At 34.8% G+C, this 21,302-nt stretch overlaps 1 protein-coding gene across 1 annotated transcript; it reads right to left on the bottom strand.

Annotated features, from left to right (window-relative positions):
* Positions 1-371: 371 nt before the first annotated feature.
* LOC110092879 (kinesin-like protein KIN-12C) lies at positions 372-20,538 on the bottom strand. The gene is made up of 10 exons (XM_028695013.1): positions 20,500-20,538; positions 20,304-20,396; positions 6,171-6,266; positions 4,957-5,105; positions 3,390-3,539; positions 3,179-3,308; positions 1,920-3,083; positions 1,741-1,842; positions 959-1,648; positions 372-884 (listed from the first exon to the last, which is right to left on the bottom strand). The coding sequence occupies exons 1-10, from the start codon at positions 20,536-20,538 to the stop codon at positions 648-650; spliced, it is 2,850 nt and encodes a 949-aa protein (XP_028550846.1). The 3' UTR covers positions 372-647.
* Between the last annotated feature and the right edge of the window lie 764 nt (positions 20,539-21,302).

A 21,302-nucleotide genomic window follows, 5' to 3' on the forward strand; every position in this document is an offset into this window, starting at 1 on the left:
AGGTTCGGATGCTACATATTTACTGTTTATTTTATTGCATATTTTTTTATACAAAATTTTTTCATGACAAATAAGCAACAAATAAATAATACTCACTAAATACACAATAAATACGCAAAAAATACGTAGAAATAATTATGTATCAAAAAATACGTAACAAAATAAGCAGTAAATACGCAGCATCCGAACCTTACATACAAAAATACACATGTGAAAACTTGAACTAATAAGGTATGTTCAAACTCTATACCTTTGTGAATGCTTTTGAAAGCAGTTTTTGTGTTAGATAAATCCTAAGGTAAGTTGACATGTTCAAACGCTTTAGTGAGTCTGGTTGAATGCTTCTTCCTTGTGTAATTACAAGAAAAAACTAGAGAAAAGAAGTTCGCAAATCCTTAGGAAATGGAAGAAAGTTTTAACATAGAAAGTTACATGCTTGCAGGCTGCTAATGGACTGTTAAGGGTCTGTATGGGGGCTTACAGAAGAATTCTTTCTCATTACAAACACATTAACCACCTATTAAAAAATATCACTAAATTTATCCAACAATAAATCTTAAATCCAACATCAGAACAACTCAGTTGACAAAATTATAATGTCAACTTGACCAGTTGACTAAATTCCAGCATTGAAAACTCGTGTTTCACTACTGATAAGAAGGCTTGAATGCAGACCTCCATGACATATCATCAGGCAAAGTTGCCCTGTTCGGATCAACATTATCACATTCATGCTGATAGAGCGGTTCTAATGCAGATTCTGGCAATCGACTCTCTGCAAGGTAGTGTTTCATTGTGGCAATCTCCATTGTATGTTTTTTCTTTAACTTCTCTATTTGCCTCCTAAGCTTCTCTATTTCTTGCTGCGCTTTACCATACTTTTCCTGCATCAAAGCAATCCTATCAAACATCAAATTGCGTATTTGATAAAATTGGAAAAATTTGAGAGAAAACTAACCTCTGTGATTGAAACAGCTTCTTCAGCTTCCTTCAAACGCACAAGTAGTTCTCCTGCAGCATGAACAGCTTCAGCTGTATCTCTAAGTTGAAGCTTAAGAACCCGGTTCTGCTCCTTGAGGTATTTCCTCTCCTTCTCTCTTTCAATTCTAGATGTTGCAAGCTCAGCTGCAAGAGCTGCAGCGAAAGCTGATCCTTTACATTTTGATTCTGCTTTTGCAGCTGCTTTCTTCACTTCTGCGATGCCCTCCATGATCTTTCTATGTTTGGCAAGCAATTCATTATATTTCTCCTGGAGCTCACAATAATGTTCAATAATTCTAGCGTGCCCCAGTATGGAACGATGTAGTGCATCATCCAATTCAGCTGTGCATTGCTTCTCAAGGCTAAGCTCAAGTTCCTTTTTCTCTGCGAGCCTGCGATTTGATTCAAGATCAATCCTCAATTCTTCAGTTAGAGATATCCACCTACTCTCGGATTCCATCCACCGCACTTTTTCACTTTCAAGTTCTTCTTCTACCTTTACTGGCGTGCTGCTGCCATTCCTTAACTGCTCAAGAGGGGAAACATTCGTAGAGCTACTACAGGTATAAGACTTCAACTGCTTTCTTAGGTGCTCTATTTCCTTAAGAAGAGCCTCCTTGTCGCTGCAATCTAAACTGGTTCCATGATCAGTAACGTTTTCTTGATTCTGTATCACAAGCACCAAATTAAGTGTTACAGAAAACAGGAGATGGTGAATGCTTTTAAGCTTTTGTAAACACCAATCACATTTTGGCTTACCGAAAAAGAAGCTTTCTCCTCATTCTTGGACTCCTCAACCACAGAAGGATTATGATTCAAGTTTGAACTTTGCTTGCTGTACAAATCAATCTGCAGCTCAAACTATTATTATGACATGGCATACCTTAATTAAAAGACCATATTTTCATATTGCTGCCTTATGTTAATAGAGAAATTACCTGAGAATCCAGTTTTTTTATTTTCTCCGCTTGTTCTGCGCATAGAGCTTCTAGTTCAGCGTTTCTCTGGTTGACATCTTCCGAAGCGTTAATTCCACCCTTTTTTACCAATGCATTCACGAAATTAGCACAAATATTTGAAAATTTTATCAAGAAAGCTCTGCTTGCGTATAATACCTCGAACGCTTCTTTGTTAATTTCCTTTGAAAGTCCAAAATTGTCAGCTTGATTAATCGGCACATCCATGTTGTACGTACCATAAGTAGTCACTTGTTTTTTGCAATCTGAACACAGGAAAGTAGCATTCATATCCTTCGGTGACGCCTCAATCTTCTTCATATCCGACTGATATGAGATCAAAGACAAATGCTCAAAAGAAAGAGCAACAGGTGATTTACTCGAGGCTGAATTCCGTTGATGATAGTCAATAATTTGTAAACCTCTATGAAGGCTAGCCGCCAATGACTCAATAGGGTTGACTTTACTTGATTGCAAAGAGGATGATCGAATAGGATCTGTCACCTTACTGAATGACCCTTTTTCTGAATCGTGCTTTGGGCTTTCAGAGGCAACGTTCGTTATAAGAAGGGTGGGTGAGTTAGATGAGCTTTTCTTTAAGCTATCATCAACTTTAGGTGACGCACAAATGACCGGCTCTTCTAGTAATGGCGTTTGATTGCAAGGAGTGGAATTTTCTGAGTTACACAGAACACTATTGCTCTTCATGATCAGAACCTTTAATGTATTGGGTTTTTCAAGTTCCTGTACTTCAGCATTCTCTTGTTTTAATTCATTGCTCTCTGGGAATGAGCAAAAATTAGGCTTTTGATCAGTTTTACTCCCGCTTTGATCCACGATACTGTCGAGTTCTGTATTAGGCATGCAATCAGATGACAATAGGGATATGGAGTCTTCTGCAGGATTTTTAGTTTGGTCGCCCATAGAAGAATTTAAGTCATTGAACTGAACGCACAAGTCCTTAACATCTTCCTCATCAACATCCATATCAACTTCTGTATCATTATCTATGGAAGGTAGAAACAAAGAACGATTAAGGCTCCGTCTTAGAATATTTAAGCTCTCACGATTAGTATGCCTTTTGAAATGTCCTTCCGTGCTAAAAACACAATTACTTCCAAATGATTTTGCTCTTATGAGCTCTTCCTGCAGCAAAGGTATATGAAAAAACCATCAAGCTTTACATATTGATACTTCACAAAGGTGTTTTTTACACTTACTCTTCTGCATTAAGCTTTTACCTTTAACTGACGTATTTGGTCGCTCAGACCATTAACATCATCTTCAGATATTTCATTAATTATAGCCTTGTTTTGCATTCGTTTCACCCGTCCTCCAAATCTTAGTGTGCTTAGTGTTATTGCTTTATACCTGCTATGTTAGGTAAAAAATGTTATTTCTCTTTCCTGAAATCTCATGAACTACAGAGAGTACAAGAGCGTCGAATTATACCTTTTATCTGGGAAAATGGTACAAATAAATGTAGCTTTGGCATTGCCTCCAAGAGTGTCTTGCAATGCGTTATTCAAACAAGAGTCCACGCGTGGAACCTTTTCGTCATTTTCATGGCTAGTGGAATCTGATAAAATGTTGACCAATCTCCTGTATTTAAACAGCTAGATGTCAAGCCATGACACCTACTAAACAATTTTCTTATCTTCCAAATATTCCATTAAAGAAACTCTGATGAATAATAAGCACAAATACAAAATGACTTAACGGAATAAGAGCAAATAGCAACAACATATTGCTACACATTTAAACATAGCTTTCCTCCAGTTATTCATATAAGAATTGGATTCTCTCAACTAATCTTGCATTTTGCAAGAAAATAAAGTGTCAACTGTGAAGAACTTCCAATTATGCAAATTTCCAAAAACTACATGATGTGTTATACTGGTTCGTAGTCATCTTTGCACCTATCCAATATTTTTTTCATTGCAATAATAATAGTTTATGCAAGAAAGGCCTTTAATTTTGTTATTTTGAAGAAATCTAGGAGTCCTAAAGCTCCCATACAATTTTGATTAAGTTTTACATGGGAAAGCCTATATAAAAAATTTATGTAGATTAAGTGGCCAATATATGCCTCCAAAACTTTTCTAATTGCATGAAGGACGGAAAATTTTCTGCTCCTAGTATTTTTACAATAATAACCATGTTGCCATAATCAGGAAAACAATTGCTGTCATTATAGATTCTTTTTATATGTAAACCAAAATGTTCTTAATATGAACAAATTTTGAAAGGAAAAATACTATTATTCACAGGAAATAAAACTATTACTTTTTTCCTCATGGACTTTGATCCCCTGATCTTCCATATCATGGCAACTTAATATTTGACAGGAAAAAAAAAAAGATAAAAACCTTTAATCTTGTTGTTTATTGAAATTTGATTCAAGCAAGAAATTTTGAAGCTTCTTCTAAGTTATATGAATAATCCCAACTAGATATATTTCCAGAGTCTTCTGTTTCAAATGTCATAAAAAAATGCAATCCCAATCAAGTTGAGATGGAAGGCAAACGTAAATGAAATATGAAGCCAAAAAGATCTCTTATAAAATACTCAAATCCCTTATAATCACACTATATGCACGACACATCTAGATTGGAATCAAATAGTCTAAAATGGTCACTACTACGAATGCCCCTATAAAAGCCTCAAGGTTATTACTTGAGGCTAATAATGCCAGTACTTGGCAAGAGTGAAGTTAAAGTTTCAGCAAATCTAAGAATAAAAAAACACTATTCATCACAAAGACATGCATATAAAATGGCAAACTTCATCAAATATAATAAATTAAGAAGATAATCTATAAGTTTGCCACAATTATTTGACATAGCTTATTATCTGAAGTTATTAACTCATTCTGGAAATCCAGAGTTTTGTTTGTCAATTGTAAAAATTATTTATGAGCAGTGTTTTGTGGAAATATTTTAGCTCATTAAAAATGTCTAGATCTTTATAAAAGTTTATTTTATCATGAAAGCTCAAAATTATAACCAAGAGATCATACCCAAGTTTTGAAAGTGAGTTCTTAACAAATCGCTCTTCTTGAACAGTTTGTCTCCTGAAACCATCAACGTTGTTATCACCAATGCCAGCAAGATCAACAAAGTTGATTCTGCTAGTCTTTGAACTGCTGAAGAATTTTGATGACAAACCCTGAGACAAAATATCCAATTAACATAACTAAATAAAAGCATAAATAAAAAAAGCATAATGACAAATAATATAATATGTATTGTCTAAGGACCAATTTAGTTCAAGTGCATGAATGAGGCATTTGGATGTCAACTCCATAAGTGAAACTCATTGAATTTAGCTGCAGTGATATTTTTTATTTTGTAGGTTTCATTTCTCGTGATCTCAATTCCTTTGTTACTTGAGCTACGCTCACTTTAATTCTTAGTTACTTCATTAGTATTATAATTAAAATTAATATTCTAAACTGTCATTTATTTAATTTACTATTCTTCTATTGTTATTAAAAGGGATAAAAAAAACTTGGAGGAGACTTCCTAGCCCTCAAGATAAAAATATCTAAGACCTAAAACTTTAATATTACATGTCTACCACCCATAGAACAAATATTGGTGCATGGAATGAAATATTAATTTTTATAGGGTGGTATGGGTGATAAGAATGAAATATAGGAGCGATATATTGATATTAAAATTTTATATCAGTAGTAGTAGGAATGTAATATTAAAGTTTTAAATATTAGATATGTAAATAGAATTAAATAAAGTGGTATGTATGTAAATCCTCCCTTTTTTTAAGGTGAGCTTCAAAAATAAATTTCATTTTCATCCATTTTCAAGTAAAAATTAAATGAAATCAATTTTAGGAAATGAGATTCAAAAACTTCTTGACAGTTACAGTGAAGTTGGCCCTGAGTTCAACGCCAAAAGTAGCAATCAACTTACACGTTCTACACAATGACTAGAATAATGGATGCTTAAAAGAGTAGTAATCAAATATATTAAATTCTATATGAAGACTAAAATGAGCTGAACCCAAATAGTCAAAACACTTCAACTTGCTGCTTCATATGATAAAAAGAATACCAAAGACTTTAGTAATCATGTAAGATTTCATAGAGAGTACATGCATGTTGTATTCTACCAGATAACTTCTATAACATTTCTAATGCCATTGAGGCTGCGCTTGCTTGAGGAATAACCATTGAATAGAATGAAAATTTGAGCGTTCAATAAACAATGTTACCTTGCACCATGATTCAATGACACAGGTAAAAATTACATGAGATCGTGAACTCTTTGAGTTTACATTAGTGGCACCAACTTTTCTGTTTGAGAGTCCCTATAAAAAAGTATCGGAAATCCAAAAAGAAAGCAATTAAATATTAAGTTTAGAAGCCCCAATGAAGAAATATGAATCAACAACAAGCAGCCTAAACAGATCCGAACTAGCCATCATGTCTTGGGAGGAGAAGCAGTAGTAATAGCAAACATGATGTGAAACCAAACATGCAAGGATGATTAGATTAAGAAATTTGCACGCTTAATATTTAGAACACAATAATTATATTTTTATAGTGATTTTGAACGACAACATAAAACACATAGAGCGGTGACGTAAGCTTAGGCTAAATCACATGTGTAGGAGTTAAGACCGTAAAACAATCAATTAGTCTAACATTGCATACATTGAAAGCTTCAACAAGAAATCTCTAGACTAACAATGAGATTAATACTATGAAGGATCCCTCACACAACTCTATAATTTATTAGGCTTTAGCGGAGGACTAACATAATCTCAGTGAATCAATTAAATTCCACAATTGAAAGTAACGAGGAAAATAAAGAGTGAGGGTAAGAGTTCACCGAAGGTAGCCGGCGACAGATGGATTGGTTGACGTCCCACGATAATCACGATCCGGTTGGGAGGTGTTCCTCAATTGACGGGGCCAACGTGAAGATGAAGCGTTCAATGTAGCTTTCCACGGAGTCGTCGATGTCCAAATTGAAATCGAAGAATGGAGATCGGAGAATGTCGGTCCGGTCCAGAGAATCCTCTATGAACCCATGATCAACATCCGGGTCGGCCATGCATGAGTGTCTAAGAGAGAAAGTATAGAGTGAGAGGGAGAAGGGATCGGGAAGGTTCGGCCAAGCAAAGGGGAAGAAGGTAAAAGGGTTAAATCTGAAAATAATTTCAAATCTAGTGAGTAATTTGAGAGTAATTTCCTTAAAATTTGAATTTGAAACAAGTGGGAATGAGGAAGGAAAGTTGGGATGAGATTGAATTAATTAGATCCTTAATTTATGGGACCTAATTAATTAGAGAGAGGAGGGGGAAGAGGCCGGCCAATGAGAGAGGAGAGAGGGAGAGGTTAGGCATGAAGGAGGTAGGCCCAAGCAATTAAGGGGATTGAATACTTAAATTTGAAATTAATTTCATATTTAAGTTAATTGGGGGGGTTTTCCAAAATTAGAGGAGAATTTAAGAAGATTTTTGAAATTCAAATATTTTGAATTTGAATTTAATTCTCGTCCTAAATTAGTGGGGCTAAATTAAGAAAGCATTTATGATGGATTCGAATTCAAAAGTTTGGAGGGAATTATGTGGCCGTCAACTATTGTGGGGGAGAAGGATTTGTGGCCGACGGCTTTAGGTGGTGGAGCAAAGGGCCGGCGGGTGGAGGCTTCAAGCTGGCGGCCAAGGGCTCTGGCTAGGTAACTTAGATCCACGAATTGAGCACTTTCCTTATATGGATTATGTAAATTTAGGAAAGAAATTCAAAATCAGAATTTGAATTCAGATTTTGAGTTAGATTTCCTTCCTAATCTTCATGCTCCACTTTTGGAAAGAGACAAGACAATCAATTTTGAATCCATGGGAGGGGAAGGCCGGTGGTTAGGTTTAGGGTTTGGGTGGCATTTGGCTAAGGAGGAAGGGGTGTGGGTTAAGTGGAAGAGATCTTGTTGAGGTTGACCGGAAGCTTGGGTACTTGAAGTGGCCGATGGGTGTTTGGAGAAGATGAGGTGGCTGGATGTAGAGGATACGAGTACTAACCGCAAGTCCAGGAATTCACCGGCGGCTAACGGGTGATGGTGGCCCTGTCCTAGGGTTTCTCCTTTCAAAAACTCACAAAGAGATCAAGAACAATAAAACTGAAATTTTTATTCATATTCATAATTAACCTATAATACAAAAGAACTAGCCTATAAATAGGCCTCATGAAAAGAAAAGAAATAATGACTAAAATGTTAAAAAAGAAAGGAAAGTTTAAAAAAAAAAGAGAAAAAAAAATTAAAAAAGGAAGAAATTTGTCTATTTTTTCATCATCGCCGTCACCCTCGACGCCACCATCATCACCTCGTCGCAAAGGTATAACGCTCTCAACTCAAAGCCCTCAAATCTTGCTTTCGCAGCTCACAGAGCGCCAAAAAATCACATATACATGCATTTCTCTACGTGGTGGGAGAGACCCGTCGCAGCGCTTGTGGCAATGAGGGTAGGTCTTATACATGCTTTTCTCTAGCATGGATGGGGAAACCCTAAGTACCCATGTATCTGTCATCATGCCTGCGGAAAAAACTGCTAATCTTTCAAGTAGGTACCCCCTAGGACCCAAAGATGCCTTTCTTTGTGTGATGGGATTGAAGACCACGGCCATAGCATCGCTGACACCTACCATACATGCCTTTCTCTAACATGGTGGGAAGGCCCATCTCCCAAAATTTCTCCTAAATAGAGGAGATGCCGAGAGGCTGCCGAAATTCAGACTGAAACACACAAAACTTAAATAATAATAGGGGACCTGGACTTTAGCAAAAAGTAGGGAAGTAAGCATATAAACTAAACCACAAGGAACTGAACCTAAAATAATAAATAGGGACTGAACTTTAAATTGATAAAAGGCACGATCAAGATGAAAATACAAATGATAAACGATAATTCTGGTCATATGATTGAATATCAACGAATAAACAAGGGGTAGATGACTAGCAAAACTCTCAATACACAATTTGCCCATAAATGATGAAATTAAAGTAACTTGTCATATTCAATTAGCCAATCTACAAGCAAGGGTGAAGAACCTATAGTGAACACGAATTCTCATGATTGTATGCAGGGGAAATATAGTGATAAAGATAATGGGCTTACAAGCACGAGTGTGAGCTTATGAAACACACAACAGTCCATTTATAAGCTGCAATAAGGAGCCTGTGAGTGAAACACACAACAGTCCATTTACAAGCTGCAATAAGGAGCTTGTGAGTGTTCATAGGTGATAACACAAGATGTGTAAGTGAATATAGTAACTTTGTAACCAACAAATGTAGGGAAATCAAAGGTGAATGCAGTTCATCGATGATCAACAATAATATGCAAGTGAACACACTAGCATATCTATACATGATAATGCTAGACATGTTGTGGGAATGGCAGCTATCCTACAAACGTATGAAAGGAGATCGTGATAAATGCAATAGCACATTCACGAGCAAAGCATGAGAGTCATACATGAGATAAAATGCCTTCACCGTCAATGTCAATCAAGAATTTAGCAAATGCACGAGTCCCCTACAGGAAGAAGATTTTGATATGCAACGCGAGAATCAACAACCCGTCACGTGCATGATGTGTTATCTTCGAGCAAATACAAAGGATGTTGTAGCAAATGCAAATACCTATGAGTTGTTATGGGAGATTCATCATGCTGCACAATAGCTTTCTTACAAGTCAAAGTAGTAGGGTTATGACGAAGCATACGAACTAGTAGCAGATATGATGGTTACACGTGTAGATGACGCAAGAAGATTCACATTCAGAATTGCTCGTCTGTGGATAACAACAGAAGGCTTGTAATGCATACAAGCACCCACGAAGCTATTGTAGCAAGAGGCAATGAATGTTACAGCGCCCTTACAGTCAACAACCACTCAATGACAAATGATGTACATTAATCCCCTCTAAGAAAAAGAGGGCCAACACACCATAAATGCAATCTCCTATGAATCATTGTAGAAGACTCGTCATGTATACGATATGCTATCCACCAGTAGATATAAAAAGAACGATAAATGCGAATACCTACAAACAACTGTAGAAAATTCATTAGGACACAACAGTCCACCTGCATAAAGCAGCAACTGACCCACATCATAATGCTACGACTCACATGTAAGTAAAATAAGGGAATTAGTAGTAAAAATCGCAAGCCACTGGCATGCTGAGGCAATAAATTTGTGGTGCCAGGCTGTCATACATGATAAATCAGCCCGCTTGCAAATAATAAGTGGAAGAATCTTGAAGTGACATGTAGCTCATTTGCAAACAGAAGTATACTCCTGCAAGTTAAATACTGAAGAAAATAACAACAGCAGAAGAAAAATGAGCAAAATTATACTGCAGAAGCATGACAAATGAAACCTAACATGCTGCAAAATAATGCCACCGGATCCGCAACACTCGTACATGTGGATAGAATACATTTATATGCTTCCAAACGAAACCCAACGTATCCCTCAATAATAGTCATTTGCACAAGCTGATCATTGCAAAACCACATTCATGCATTGAAATATGCACTAATACATTTATATCATGCATACACATGTTGCAAAATACAAAATGCATCATGCAAGCATATTGTCCAATGTGCAAATGTGTTGTGCAGTAGCAGCGCACTACACCTATATGAAAATGCATCATGCACTACATGCAAGCGCTGAATCATCATGTCAATGCATTATGCATGCAAATAGGCAATGTTTGTGTATGCATCATACATGCATATAATGCAAAGAGGCCATATGCTATATTCGTGCGTAAACCACTACATTGCGCATCAAACACATCATGCAAGCATTAAATCATTATGCAAATGTATTATGCAAGCACATAGACAATGTATGTGTGTACTATGCACTTGGATCATACAAATACTTCATATATTATGATAATGTATTAAACCACTACATTGTATGTCAACATATAATGCAAGATGTTGATGCATTATTCAAATATGTCTCAACATCTAAATGCATAACTAAGTCAATGCATAAACGTTTCATATAAATATGCAAAATGCTGCTAAATAATGTCACCGAATCCACAACACTTGTACATGCTGATAGAAGATGTTTACATGCTTCCAAATGAAACTCAGTGTATCCCTCAATAGAAGTCATTTGCACAAGCTGATCATTGTAAAAACACCTCTTATGCATTGAAATATGCACTGATACATTTATATCATGCATACACATGTTGCAAAATATAAAATGCATCATGCAAGCATATTGTCAAATATGCAAAATGTGTTGTGCAGTAGCAGCGCGCTACACTACATGCAAATGCATCATGCACTACATGCAAGCATTGAATCATCATGTCAATGCATTATGCATTCAAATAGGCAATGTATGTATGCATCATACATGCATATCATGCAAAGAGGACATACGCTATATCCGCGCATTAAACCGCTACATTGTGGATCAAGCACATCATGCAAGCATTAGATCATTATGCAAATGTATTATGCAAGCACACAGATAATGTATGTGTGTACTATGCACATGGATCATGAAAATACATCATATATTATGATCGTGTATTAAACCACTACACTGTATGTCAACATATAATACAAGACACAATCATGCATTATTCAAATGTGTCACAACATCTAAATGCATAACTAAGTTAATGCATAAACGTTTCACATAAATAAGCAACATGCAAATATGTTGCATACGTCCATTGCACCGCATATAAATAACCGCCACATAAATATATTTTGCAAAAAGCATGTAAAAATATATACCAGCATGGGCCCTGACAAAAATGACATATGAACACACGTGACGTCTAAAGATGTTGCGCGGGCCAAGAATGAACCTAAGTTCAAACTCGATCCCTCTGTATAAATAAAAAGAAGTCGACACGGCTCGAATCATAAAATAAGTACATGGTCGTAGCACCGACCAAGACATATTAGATCTTCAAGGTCTATTACAAGAACAATTCATTAATAAAGGCATAAAGAGGACAACGAACACTATCCTCTATCAGCAAATAGACAGAGTCGATAAGGTTCAACAGATAAAATGAAGTTTCCCATAAGTAACTCCGATAATGGCCATGTTGACAAAAAATTTCAATCAGAGGGGACCCCAAACATTTAAAATGTCTTCCAAATTACTATAAAATATATTCATATTGACTTTAACGTCACCCTGATGATGGCTGTGTTAATAGAAAATCTCAACCAAAAGGGACCCCAAACTTTCTAAATGCCTCCCAAATTCTTATAAAATTTTAAAATTAAAAAAAATCACCAATAACCTAAAATATATAAAATTGAATTAAAAATACCAAAATACTTGAAGCAAAATACTCATCCACTCTCCGCAATAGTTTACTAAAGTGGATAAATTTGAAAATTACTTCAACTTACAAAAAATAATGTCTAGTCGAGAATATCACTAGAATTCATTCTCAAATATCTCTTGCCAGTAAGGACATGACACATGTCCTCTAACTGATGGTCTCACCTTCAAATGGCACCACAGATAAATGGTTATGACCGGTACCCTCTAACCTGATGATTTTTCTGCCAAATGGAACCATTAAATTAAGTTCATGGTCGAGTTCGTACGTTCTCCAATGTCATTAAATCCTTGAGTAATGAATCAATAAAATATAACCGACAGGGCACAAAACCCTATGTTAGTTGGTAGATTCAAATCTATCCCTTTATGCAAATATTCACCCTAGGGCTACAATGTACCATTGGATGAAGCAACCCATGGCTGCCGACGAAGATCCTTCGATCAAGTTGGGTCGACTATCTCCATTTGACTAAGTGGACTAGGGACCACGATGGCCCTGGATGACGGAACCATGGGATCTTGATCGGTTCTATCATCATTCCCCCCACCATTCGCTTTAAGTGCAAGGTGAGGAATTTCTAATTTTCAATATTAAAATTCCAAAATACTAAATAATGCTGCTACTATGTGTTGAATACTACATATCTATTTAACAACTAGACTTAATCTAAAGTTCTCTCTCACTATTGGGAGGGATAATTAACTATAAAAGCTTGTGCCTACTTGAACTCATATCATAAAGTCCTCGCAAAAATGAGGGCAAAATCTCTGGGTAATGTCTTATTTAAAACCCAATCTTCTTTCTAAAAATTTGCCTCGGAACCTAAACGTTAAAACTCTCCTTGATAACACGAAGAAAAGAAAAGGGGCAGCAGAGAGGTTGAGGCGTGAATTTTTGGAGCCTATAAATGATTTAAGCTGGCAAGACTATAGGAGATATAAAGAGATGTGAGAAGAGAATAATGTGGATGGTATTAAAGTTAGAGTTCCACAACTTCCAAATTATTGCCTGCATACCTAAGAACTCAACTTCAAATACTTCGGTATCAAACTTCTTTATAGTTCTTCCACGAGAGCTTCTATTTATACATTTTTTTTAATTTGGTAGCCATCTTTGCGGAAATGATATTCCCACTGGTAATGATATTCCCACTGTACTCAATATCCAACAATCTATACCACCAATTTACTTTGTGATCAAGCACGACAACACTAAATCAAGAATTGTATGTTGTATAACCACTCTGTATAAGAAAAAAATTCCAACATTCCAAACTTAGATTCAAACCCACAGGTTTCTAAAATACTTGCCCCCTAAGACCAAAGTGCTCACTTACCTAAAGTTCCCAAGGTATTAAGAAAGGTATGTATAGTCTTTATCAAGTAGATAGTGCACACACCCATCAACTTAAAAGAGACTTGGCCCCAAGCTTACTATATAATTATCACTCAATCCTACCAAGCCTATCATACCACCGAATCTACCATATAACCGCTTCTCCTCACCGATAGGGCTTGCTGACTTCCTTCTTATTTGGCATCTCAATTGGTTTCTTTTGGCACAAATGTTTAAAAACTCCAATGATAAACTTCATCTTTCGTGTAAATAAGGGCTTCACATATAACCTTCTATTTTTTCCTCCTTGAGAGATCATATTTGGGACATTCTTTTGATGAAGATAGTATGTTCATGACACTATTGTCACAGGTTAAAAAAAGATCTTCATCGTTCACGTAGATAAGCTCTTCAGATGCAACCATTATGTCCTCAAATTTTCAAACTTTCAAGCAGCTATCAAGCTCTTAACTCTTCAAAAATATAGGAAAAAAAAACTTAAAAACTACTGAAGTGTAATGAGCAAGGGGGTGAAATTAAAAAAAAAATATATCAATAAAACAAGATGCAATGAAGGATAAACTCACTAAAGAAGTCCAACAAAGAGAAGAATGATCAAATTCTCCTCACAAGAAACCATACAATCAAGACTATGGTTGATCATCTCATGCATGGTTAAAACAAAGTAGCAAACACGCAAGTTCTTTCAGTAATCTCATGCATTAATACATCAATTAACTTATCATAAAAATATTTTTTTCTTGAAATATAAAGTATAAATCATGAAAATATATTATAATAACACGAGTTATCCTTCATCAACTGATGTATCAATTGGCTTATCAAAATAGGAGCCTTTATGGATAAGTTACTTCAAGTCTGTTCCAAAACTTCATAGAAAGGCTTTTTCAAGTTCATCCCAAAATTTCAACAAAACAATTTTATTAAAGAATAATTTGGCCATCTCATGCATGGTTCATAAAGGTAGTAAACACACCAGTTTTTTAAGTAATACATAAAATTTATGCCATGAAGAGCCTCTTGGGTTTTCTTTATAACTATTTTCATAGGAGCATTATATTAAATTAAGCTAATTATTCTAATGAGATAGGGTAAGTTGTTGATCTCAACTCAGTCGACAAAGACTAGCAGTTATATGACTACTCTACCACAATCACACAATGGGTGGGATTAATTTATCTCAAGCCTCCTCAACTGTAAGTATAGATGAACATTACTGCTATGTGAATAATACTTAATTGTTGATGTTATAATGATTTCAAGTAATCAGTTGGTGCTTTAGTATCGAGTATGGCTTAACTGTTTTGATTTTTAAAGAATTTCTTTGGTGTATAATAACATATGTCTTTATAAGTATATAGTAGGTAGCTGGTAAGTTATGATAGAGGAACTCACCCTAAAGATGGGACCACAAAAAAAACTTGCCTAACAATCCAAGAAGGCATTACTAGCCTATAAACCATAGGTGAATTTTCCCAACAAGATTAATAAACACTACTTGCTTGAGCCTGCCAAAGAGTTTGCCCTTTTATGGGGTGAATTGGGAATTCCTCATCAAGCTAGCAACTTGGTACCAGCCATGTGCTTGAACATCTATCTCAATAACTCGTCATCTCCTAGAACAATCATTCTCATGCAAGCTCACCAATCTTAGGTGCAGGAAAATGCTTATTTACAAGAAACCCTCATTTCATCTTAGTCACTCATTCTCTTCCAGAGCGATCATTCTCATGCAAGCTCACCAAGCTCAGTTACAGGAAAGTGCCTATTTGCAAGAAACCCATTGTACTTTACTTTTTTTGTGTATCTATTTCTGTAGCCCTCAAAACCCTATTAATAAGAGATGATGAAGAACAGTTTGAGATCTTTGACTAATTCTACTGGCTTCAATGATAGCATTAGATTTATAGTTTTCTTGAGCATTCCACAAATTCTCTCTTCCTCTCTAGCTTTATTGTCCACTCTCCATTCTCACATAGGTTAGTAAGGTCGAGTGTCAATGATGGACAAATATGGATTTAATATAACCTTGAGTTCAGTGAGTGTGAATTGAAGCTACTAAAAAGATGGGTCTACTCCTACTCAACGAGCTAAATCAATAGGAGCCATTTGGGAACATGGAAAACATCAATTACACCACTTGCCACAACTTAATGGAAATTGAAGAAAGAATAATAAAGATGATTCAAGACCCCATGGGCAAACTCCAAGGGTGAGTACGAAGATACGACATGTTACGCCCCACGTTAGAAAGGCGATACACCTTAACGACACAGGATGCGATGAAAGGATATAAAGACATATTTTGTATTCACAAAAGAGAGATATGAATATATAAGATACAATAGGTTATAGAGAGTAAGTAAAGGAAATGAGTTTAAAATCCAATTCAGCAATAAAAGAAAATAACTAATGCATCCAAATAATAATAGTTCAAATACCAGCCAAAAGGAATAGAATAAAGAGGAAGAAAGAGACTATCTGACCCTCAATAAAAAATAAAATAAACTAATACAAAATATAAAATACCAAAAAGAAAAAGAATGCTACTAATAACTCAGCTCCCAAGGTGACAGTCCACTAAACACGCCTATAGGACCTACGGTAAAAAGAGACACAGGTAGGTAACTTATATCTATCAAAACATAAACAACAAAGGAGTGGGGTATGCAATATGAACAACCAAATGGTGGAAGTAAAAACCAATAGTCACTAAAATAAAATAGTACTGACATAGGCCATATTTATTCTAATGCCCTTTATGCATATAGCAAACTACTATCAATGCAAATTATTTTAATACTCACAAGTGTAACAATACCAGGTATCATCATACCTCAAAATGATGTATCAGTCATTTATTATTTCTAATTCATGTCTACTTAAATTTTCTCATAATTACACACACACACACACAAATTTTTTCATAACCCAAGAAAATTCAGTGATTTTCTTTAGAGTCATTATTTTGAGGGTCATCGATTGAGGCTAGCAAAAAACTAATAGGGTTTCCGAGATATACACAATCATACAATTAAGTATTTTTATGAATAACTAACAGGCATTAAATAAATCAACATGTTAAATTTCATTTTATAATTACTTTGAATTGCAAGAATGAGTTTCAATTTATTTAACAAATATAAAAATGCATAAATTTAAATTCTCCAACACTTGAATTTATCTTATAAGAATAACAACTAGCGAATAGTAAATCAAGGCAAAGTTAATTATTTTACTTGCTGATTCATTATGAATAATAACAAATATTTACTATATGTGTGATCATGTTGAAGAATTTATTATAGAACTAACAATCTAGATAATTATTAAAGAACCTACTACAATGACACATATTACACCCCAAACAAAGAAGGTTACATTTACACCAGAATAAATAACAATTACTTATCTCTATGGCTCTATGCAAGCGACACAACTCCAAGCCTATTAGAAGTTAAACCGATAAGCTACGAGATCAATGACTAGAAGGTCCTACAAGAAATAAAATCCTAATATAATCATCAAGAAACTAATGCTTAAGAAAATATAAGGTATATTATTTTAAACATAGAGACCTCCACGCAATAATATTAACCAAGCATAATCAATTTGGGTTAAAATCTCAAATAATTTGAATCTGTTAATACAAAGGAAATAAATATAAACATATAAATTTTAATAGGTTTAACTAATTAAAATCTAACTAAATTCAATCTTCTCTTCCTTTTTTTTCTTGTCAACAGATAATTTTGGTGTTGATAATTAGTATTCTATGTTTTGGCATATTCAATTTAGTTAGATTTTAATTAGTTAGACTTATTAAAAATTATATATTTTATATTTTTTTCCTTCATATTAATAGATTCGAATTATTTGGGATTTTAACCCAAATTAATTATTTAGGTTCTTTTATAATTATTTAGATTGTTAGTTATATATTTTTTTTCAACATCATCACACATTTAGTATATATTCGCTATTGTTCATAATAAATCAACATGGGATATAATTAACTTTTCTTTTCTTTGATCTATTCTTCATTAGTTTTAGTTATTGTAAGTTAAATTCAAGTCTTGGAGAATTTAAATTCATGTATTTTTAGTTTTGCTAAATCAATTGAATCTCATTCCTGCAATTCAAAGTAATTTTACTAATCAAATTTAACATGATTTATATAATGTTTGTTAGTTATTCATAAAAGCACTTGTATTGTATGATTGTGTGTATGTCGATGGAATCCTATTGGTTTTTTACTAGCTGGGGTTGACAGGTCCATAGAGTGATGACTATATAGAAAATCACTAGATTTTCTTGTGTTGATATTTACCTTCTCAATGATGGATATATATATTATAAATAATAAATGATTGATACGTCATTTTGAGGTATGATTACACCTTGTATGGTTGCACTTATGAGTATTAAAATAATTTGCATTGATAGTAGTTTAGTGTATACATTAAGGAAATTAACATATTATATTTCTGTTGTAGGAAACATAACATGTGTCAGTACTATTTTATTTTGGTGACTATAAGTTATTACTTCCACCCTTTGTCATTTATGTTTTGATAGTAGTTTATTGTACACATTAAGGGCATTAGCATATTAGATTTTTGTTGTAGGAAATATGGAATGTGTCAATACTCTTTTGTTTTAGTGACTATATGTTATTACTTTCACCCTTTGGTTGTTCATACTGCATGTCCCATTTTTTTATTATTTATACTTTAATAAATAGGAGTTACTTGCTGAGTTTGATTTATCAAATTCACCCATTGTCTCTTTTTACAGCATACCCTATAGGCATATTTAGTGAATCGTCACCTCAGTTGTAGAGTTATCACCAGTAGCTACTTTTTGTATTTTATATTTTGTAATAGTTTATTTTGCTTTTGATTGAGAGTTAGGTAGTTTTCTTTCTTACTATTTGATCTATTAACATTCCTTTTAACTTGTATCAGAACTATTATTATTTGGATTTATTAGTTATTTGCATATTATTAATGAATTTGCTTTTAATTCACTTGCTCTGTTTATTATGGTGTATATATCCTGTTATATCACTAGTATATGCATGTTTATCTTTATGAATATAAAACAAGTCTTTGTATTCCTTCATTATGTCCCATGTTATCAGGGTGTAACGCTTTCTGGACCGGGGTGTGACACAGCACCCCTAAGGGGTTCTTCTGATTTAGTAATTTGCCACAAGAGACCAAAAGATAAATATTGACCATGATACCCTTTCCTGGTCAAACACGCACGCTTACAAGTGATGAGGACTACACCCCACCAACCAAGCTACATAGAAGAGCAAAGCCCAAGCTCGCCAAAGATTTCTCAAGAGAAATCATAGACATTAGGCTGCCTCCTAAAATTAAGGTGCCACACCTATAATCCTGCAGGGGTAATACCAATCAAACTAATCATGTGGTGACCTTTGAATCAATGACCTCTCTATTGAATATTAATGACGCCTTTATGTGTCATCTATTCTTTATAATGATTAAGGAGTCAGTGCTTAAGTGATAGTTATCCGAATGGGAGCAAGCCTATCATAAATTCCTTCAGGATATCCAATTCAGTTTAATTTTGAACAAAACATATGGGTAGATTGGTTTTAAATAGAAATATTATGCGTGGAATCTGATTGTGTTGATCAATCTAGTTGTTTTGTTGTCTCAAACCTCAAAGTTTGTCTTGTTCATTGGGAGGTGCCCCTGCTTGGGTTTGCACCTGAAAAAAAAACTTTCTCGAACAACGCCCTAACACTGTGTACTCAAGCGCCCCAGCATTGTGTTCTCAAACGCCCCAACGCTGAATGAGAGAGAGTACAATGTCGCAATGGTATAGATACAGCGCTACAGCGGTGTAAGATAGAGGCTTGAGCACCACAGCACCACAATCTGGCTTCACAGCACTGCAAAACAGATTAGATGGTTTTCTTTTTCATTTTTTTAAGGGTTCCATCCCTTGGGATTATTTTACTTAGCTTTCTCTTGTATTTTGAGTATGTAGACATTGAAAAGGGTGCATTTGAGAAGAGAAGTAAGGAGAGGGTGAGAGAGAAGAGAGATTTGTACTTATTTCTCCTGATTTTCATAGTGGATTTCTTGGTGTGGTGGGGCTCCGCAATTTTTTCCCTACTTTGAGTTTTTCCACATTAAATCCTGGTATCATTTACTTTTCCGCTGCTTCTACTTTCTTGCTTGTTTCGTCATTTTGGTGTTTACTCCTCATCTTCCCCAACAGGAAATATACAAAACTAAATGTGGGAAGTATTAAAATAAGGCATCGCATCTTATTATCTCAGTTACAAGCCAGAGCAATTCCAGCAATTGGAAAAAAAAAATTTAAGTTCATGTGGATGCACAGCAATGGAAAGCAAAACAGCAATTAATAAACAAGTCTACAGCGATACTAGACTTAGGGTTCACGAGTGGAATGCAACCCTATCCTAACATAAAATTGTTCAAGATATTCTGAAGTATTTCTTTTGAGGATAGATCTTTTAGTAATAATCAGCTGGCATTTCAGAAAAGAAAATAGAGTTTGCTAAATGCAGTCAGTAAATTCCCAATGTTCATAATAAAAATTGAAACAAATAAACTTGCTTGTTGTGAATACCTTCACCAAAAGTTGAGTGACATCTTCAACGGTGTTAACATACTCTTCACTCAAATTCTCAACCTGGAAAGAACCTTTGGTCTCATCCCTTACCTGCTCAGAATGATGATCAACTTATATAACAAATCAAAATTACGGGAGGAAAAAACTAAGCCAAAGATATGAGTATGTCCATGTCAGAGAACAACTAATCTACCAGAAGGTTCCTTTGAGTTGGATCAAGTAGATCATTCATCTGCTCATTATATATCTACAAAACAAAATTTTATGAAGGGAAAAAAAGAAAAAGTAAGCAAATAAGTGTAAGAAGTTATTTTAACTAACGTAGTTCATAATTGTGTAAGATGGATCAAACCTCAAAAAAAGAACAGCGACACTGATAATTTGTTTGTACTTCTTCAGAACTTGCTTCCTTCTGTTTAAATAACAGAGAGATACATAAATGAACGTAGTTCAAGAATTTGATGACTTATGAAAACTTCATCGATATTCTTCGTATAAAAGGGAAGAACTAAATGAAAAATATTTTCTTTTGTTGTTGTGAAAGGGATTTATTTACATATGTACTCTTGTTCAACCAATGCAGTAAATTGAGGAAGATCGGAAAAATGAAGAGTGAGAACACAATACAGACTTTGTTGATCTCTGAAAAGAGCATCTGGAAGATACGAGGCACAATGCCTTGCAAGCTATTGAGGCATTGGCCATCAACCATGGCGCTAGGCGGACCCCACATGGTGTATGTCTTTCCAGTTCCGGACTGTCCATAGAATCAGGGAGTTTTGCTTCATTAACTACTTAGCCGCAAATTCCAAAGAATACATGAGAAAAAGACATGCTTGACAATAGAAAGCATACTTGTCCGTAACAGACTATGGAATTGTTGAAACCAGACAAGGAGTTTTTCACCAAAGGTATTCCAATTAAATTGAAAACATCCTCCTGAAAGCATTAAATGATTGTCATGTTAGAGACTTCCGAACATATCTTGACAGGGAT

Source organism: Dendrobium catenatum, unplaced genomic scaffold, assembly GCF_001605985.2.
Source record: "Dendrobium catenatum unplaced genomic scaffold, ASM160598v2 fragScaff_scaffold_621, whole genome shotgun sequence".
Taxonomy (NCBI): domain Eukaryota; kingdom Viridiplantae; phylum Streptophyta; class Magnoliopsida; order Asparagales; family Orchidaceae; genus Dendrobium; species Dendrobium catenatum.

Excerpts from the sequence above, each read along its gene's own strand:
- LOC110092879 (XM_028695013.1), bottom strand. The coding sequence starts at position 20,538 with ATGAATGATCTACTTGATCCAACTCAAAGGAACCTTCTG. Across the intron at positions 20,397-20,499 it reads CAACTCAAAGGAACCTTCTG|GTAAGGGATGAGACCAAAGG; the intron begins GTAGATTAGTTG and ends CATTCTGAGCAG. Across the intron at positions 3,309-3,389 it reads ACCATTTTCCCAGATAAAAG|GTATAAAGCAATAACACTAA; the intron begins GTATAATTCGAC and ends CTAACATAGCAG.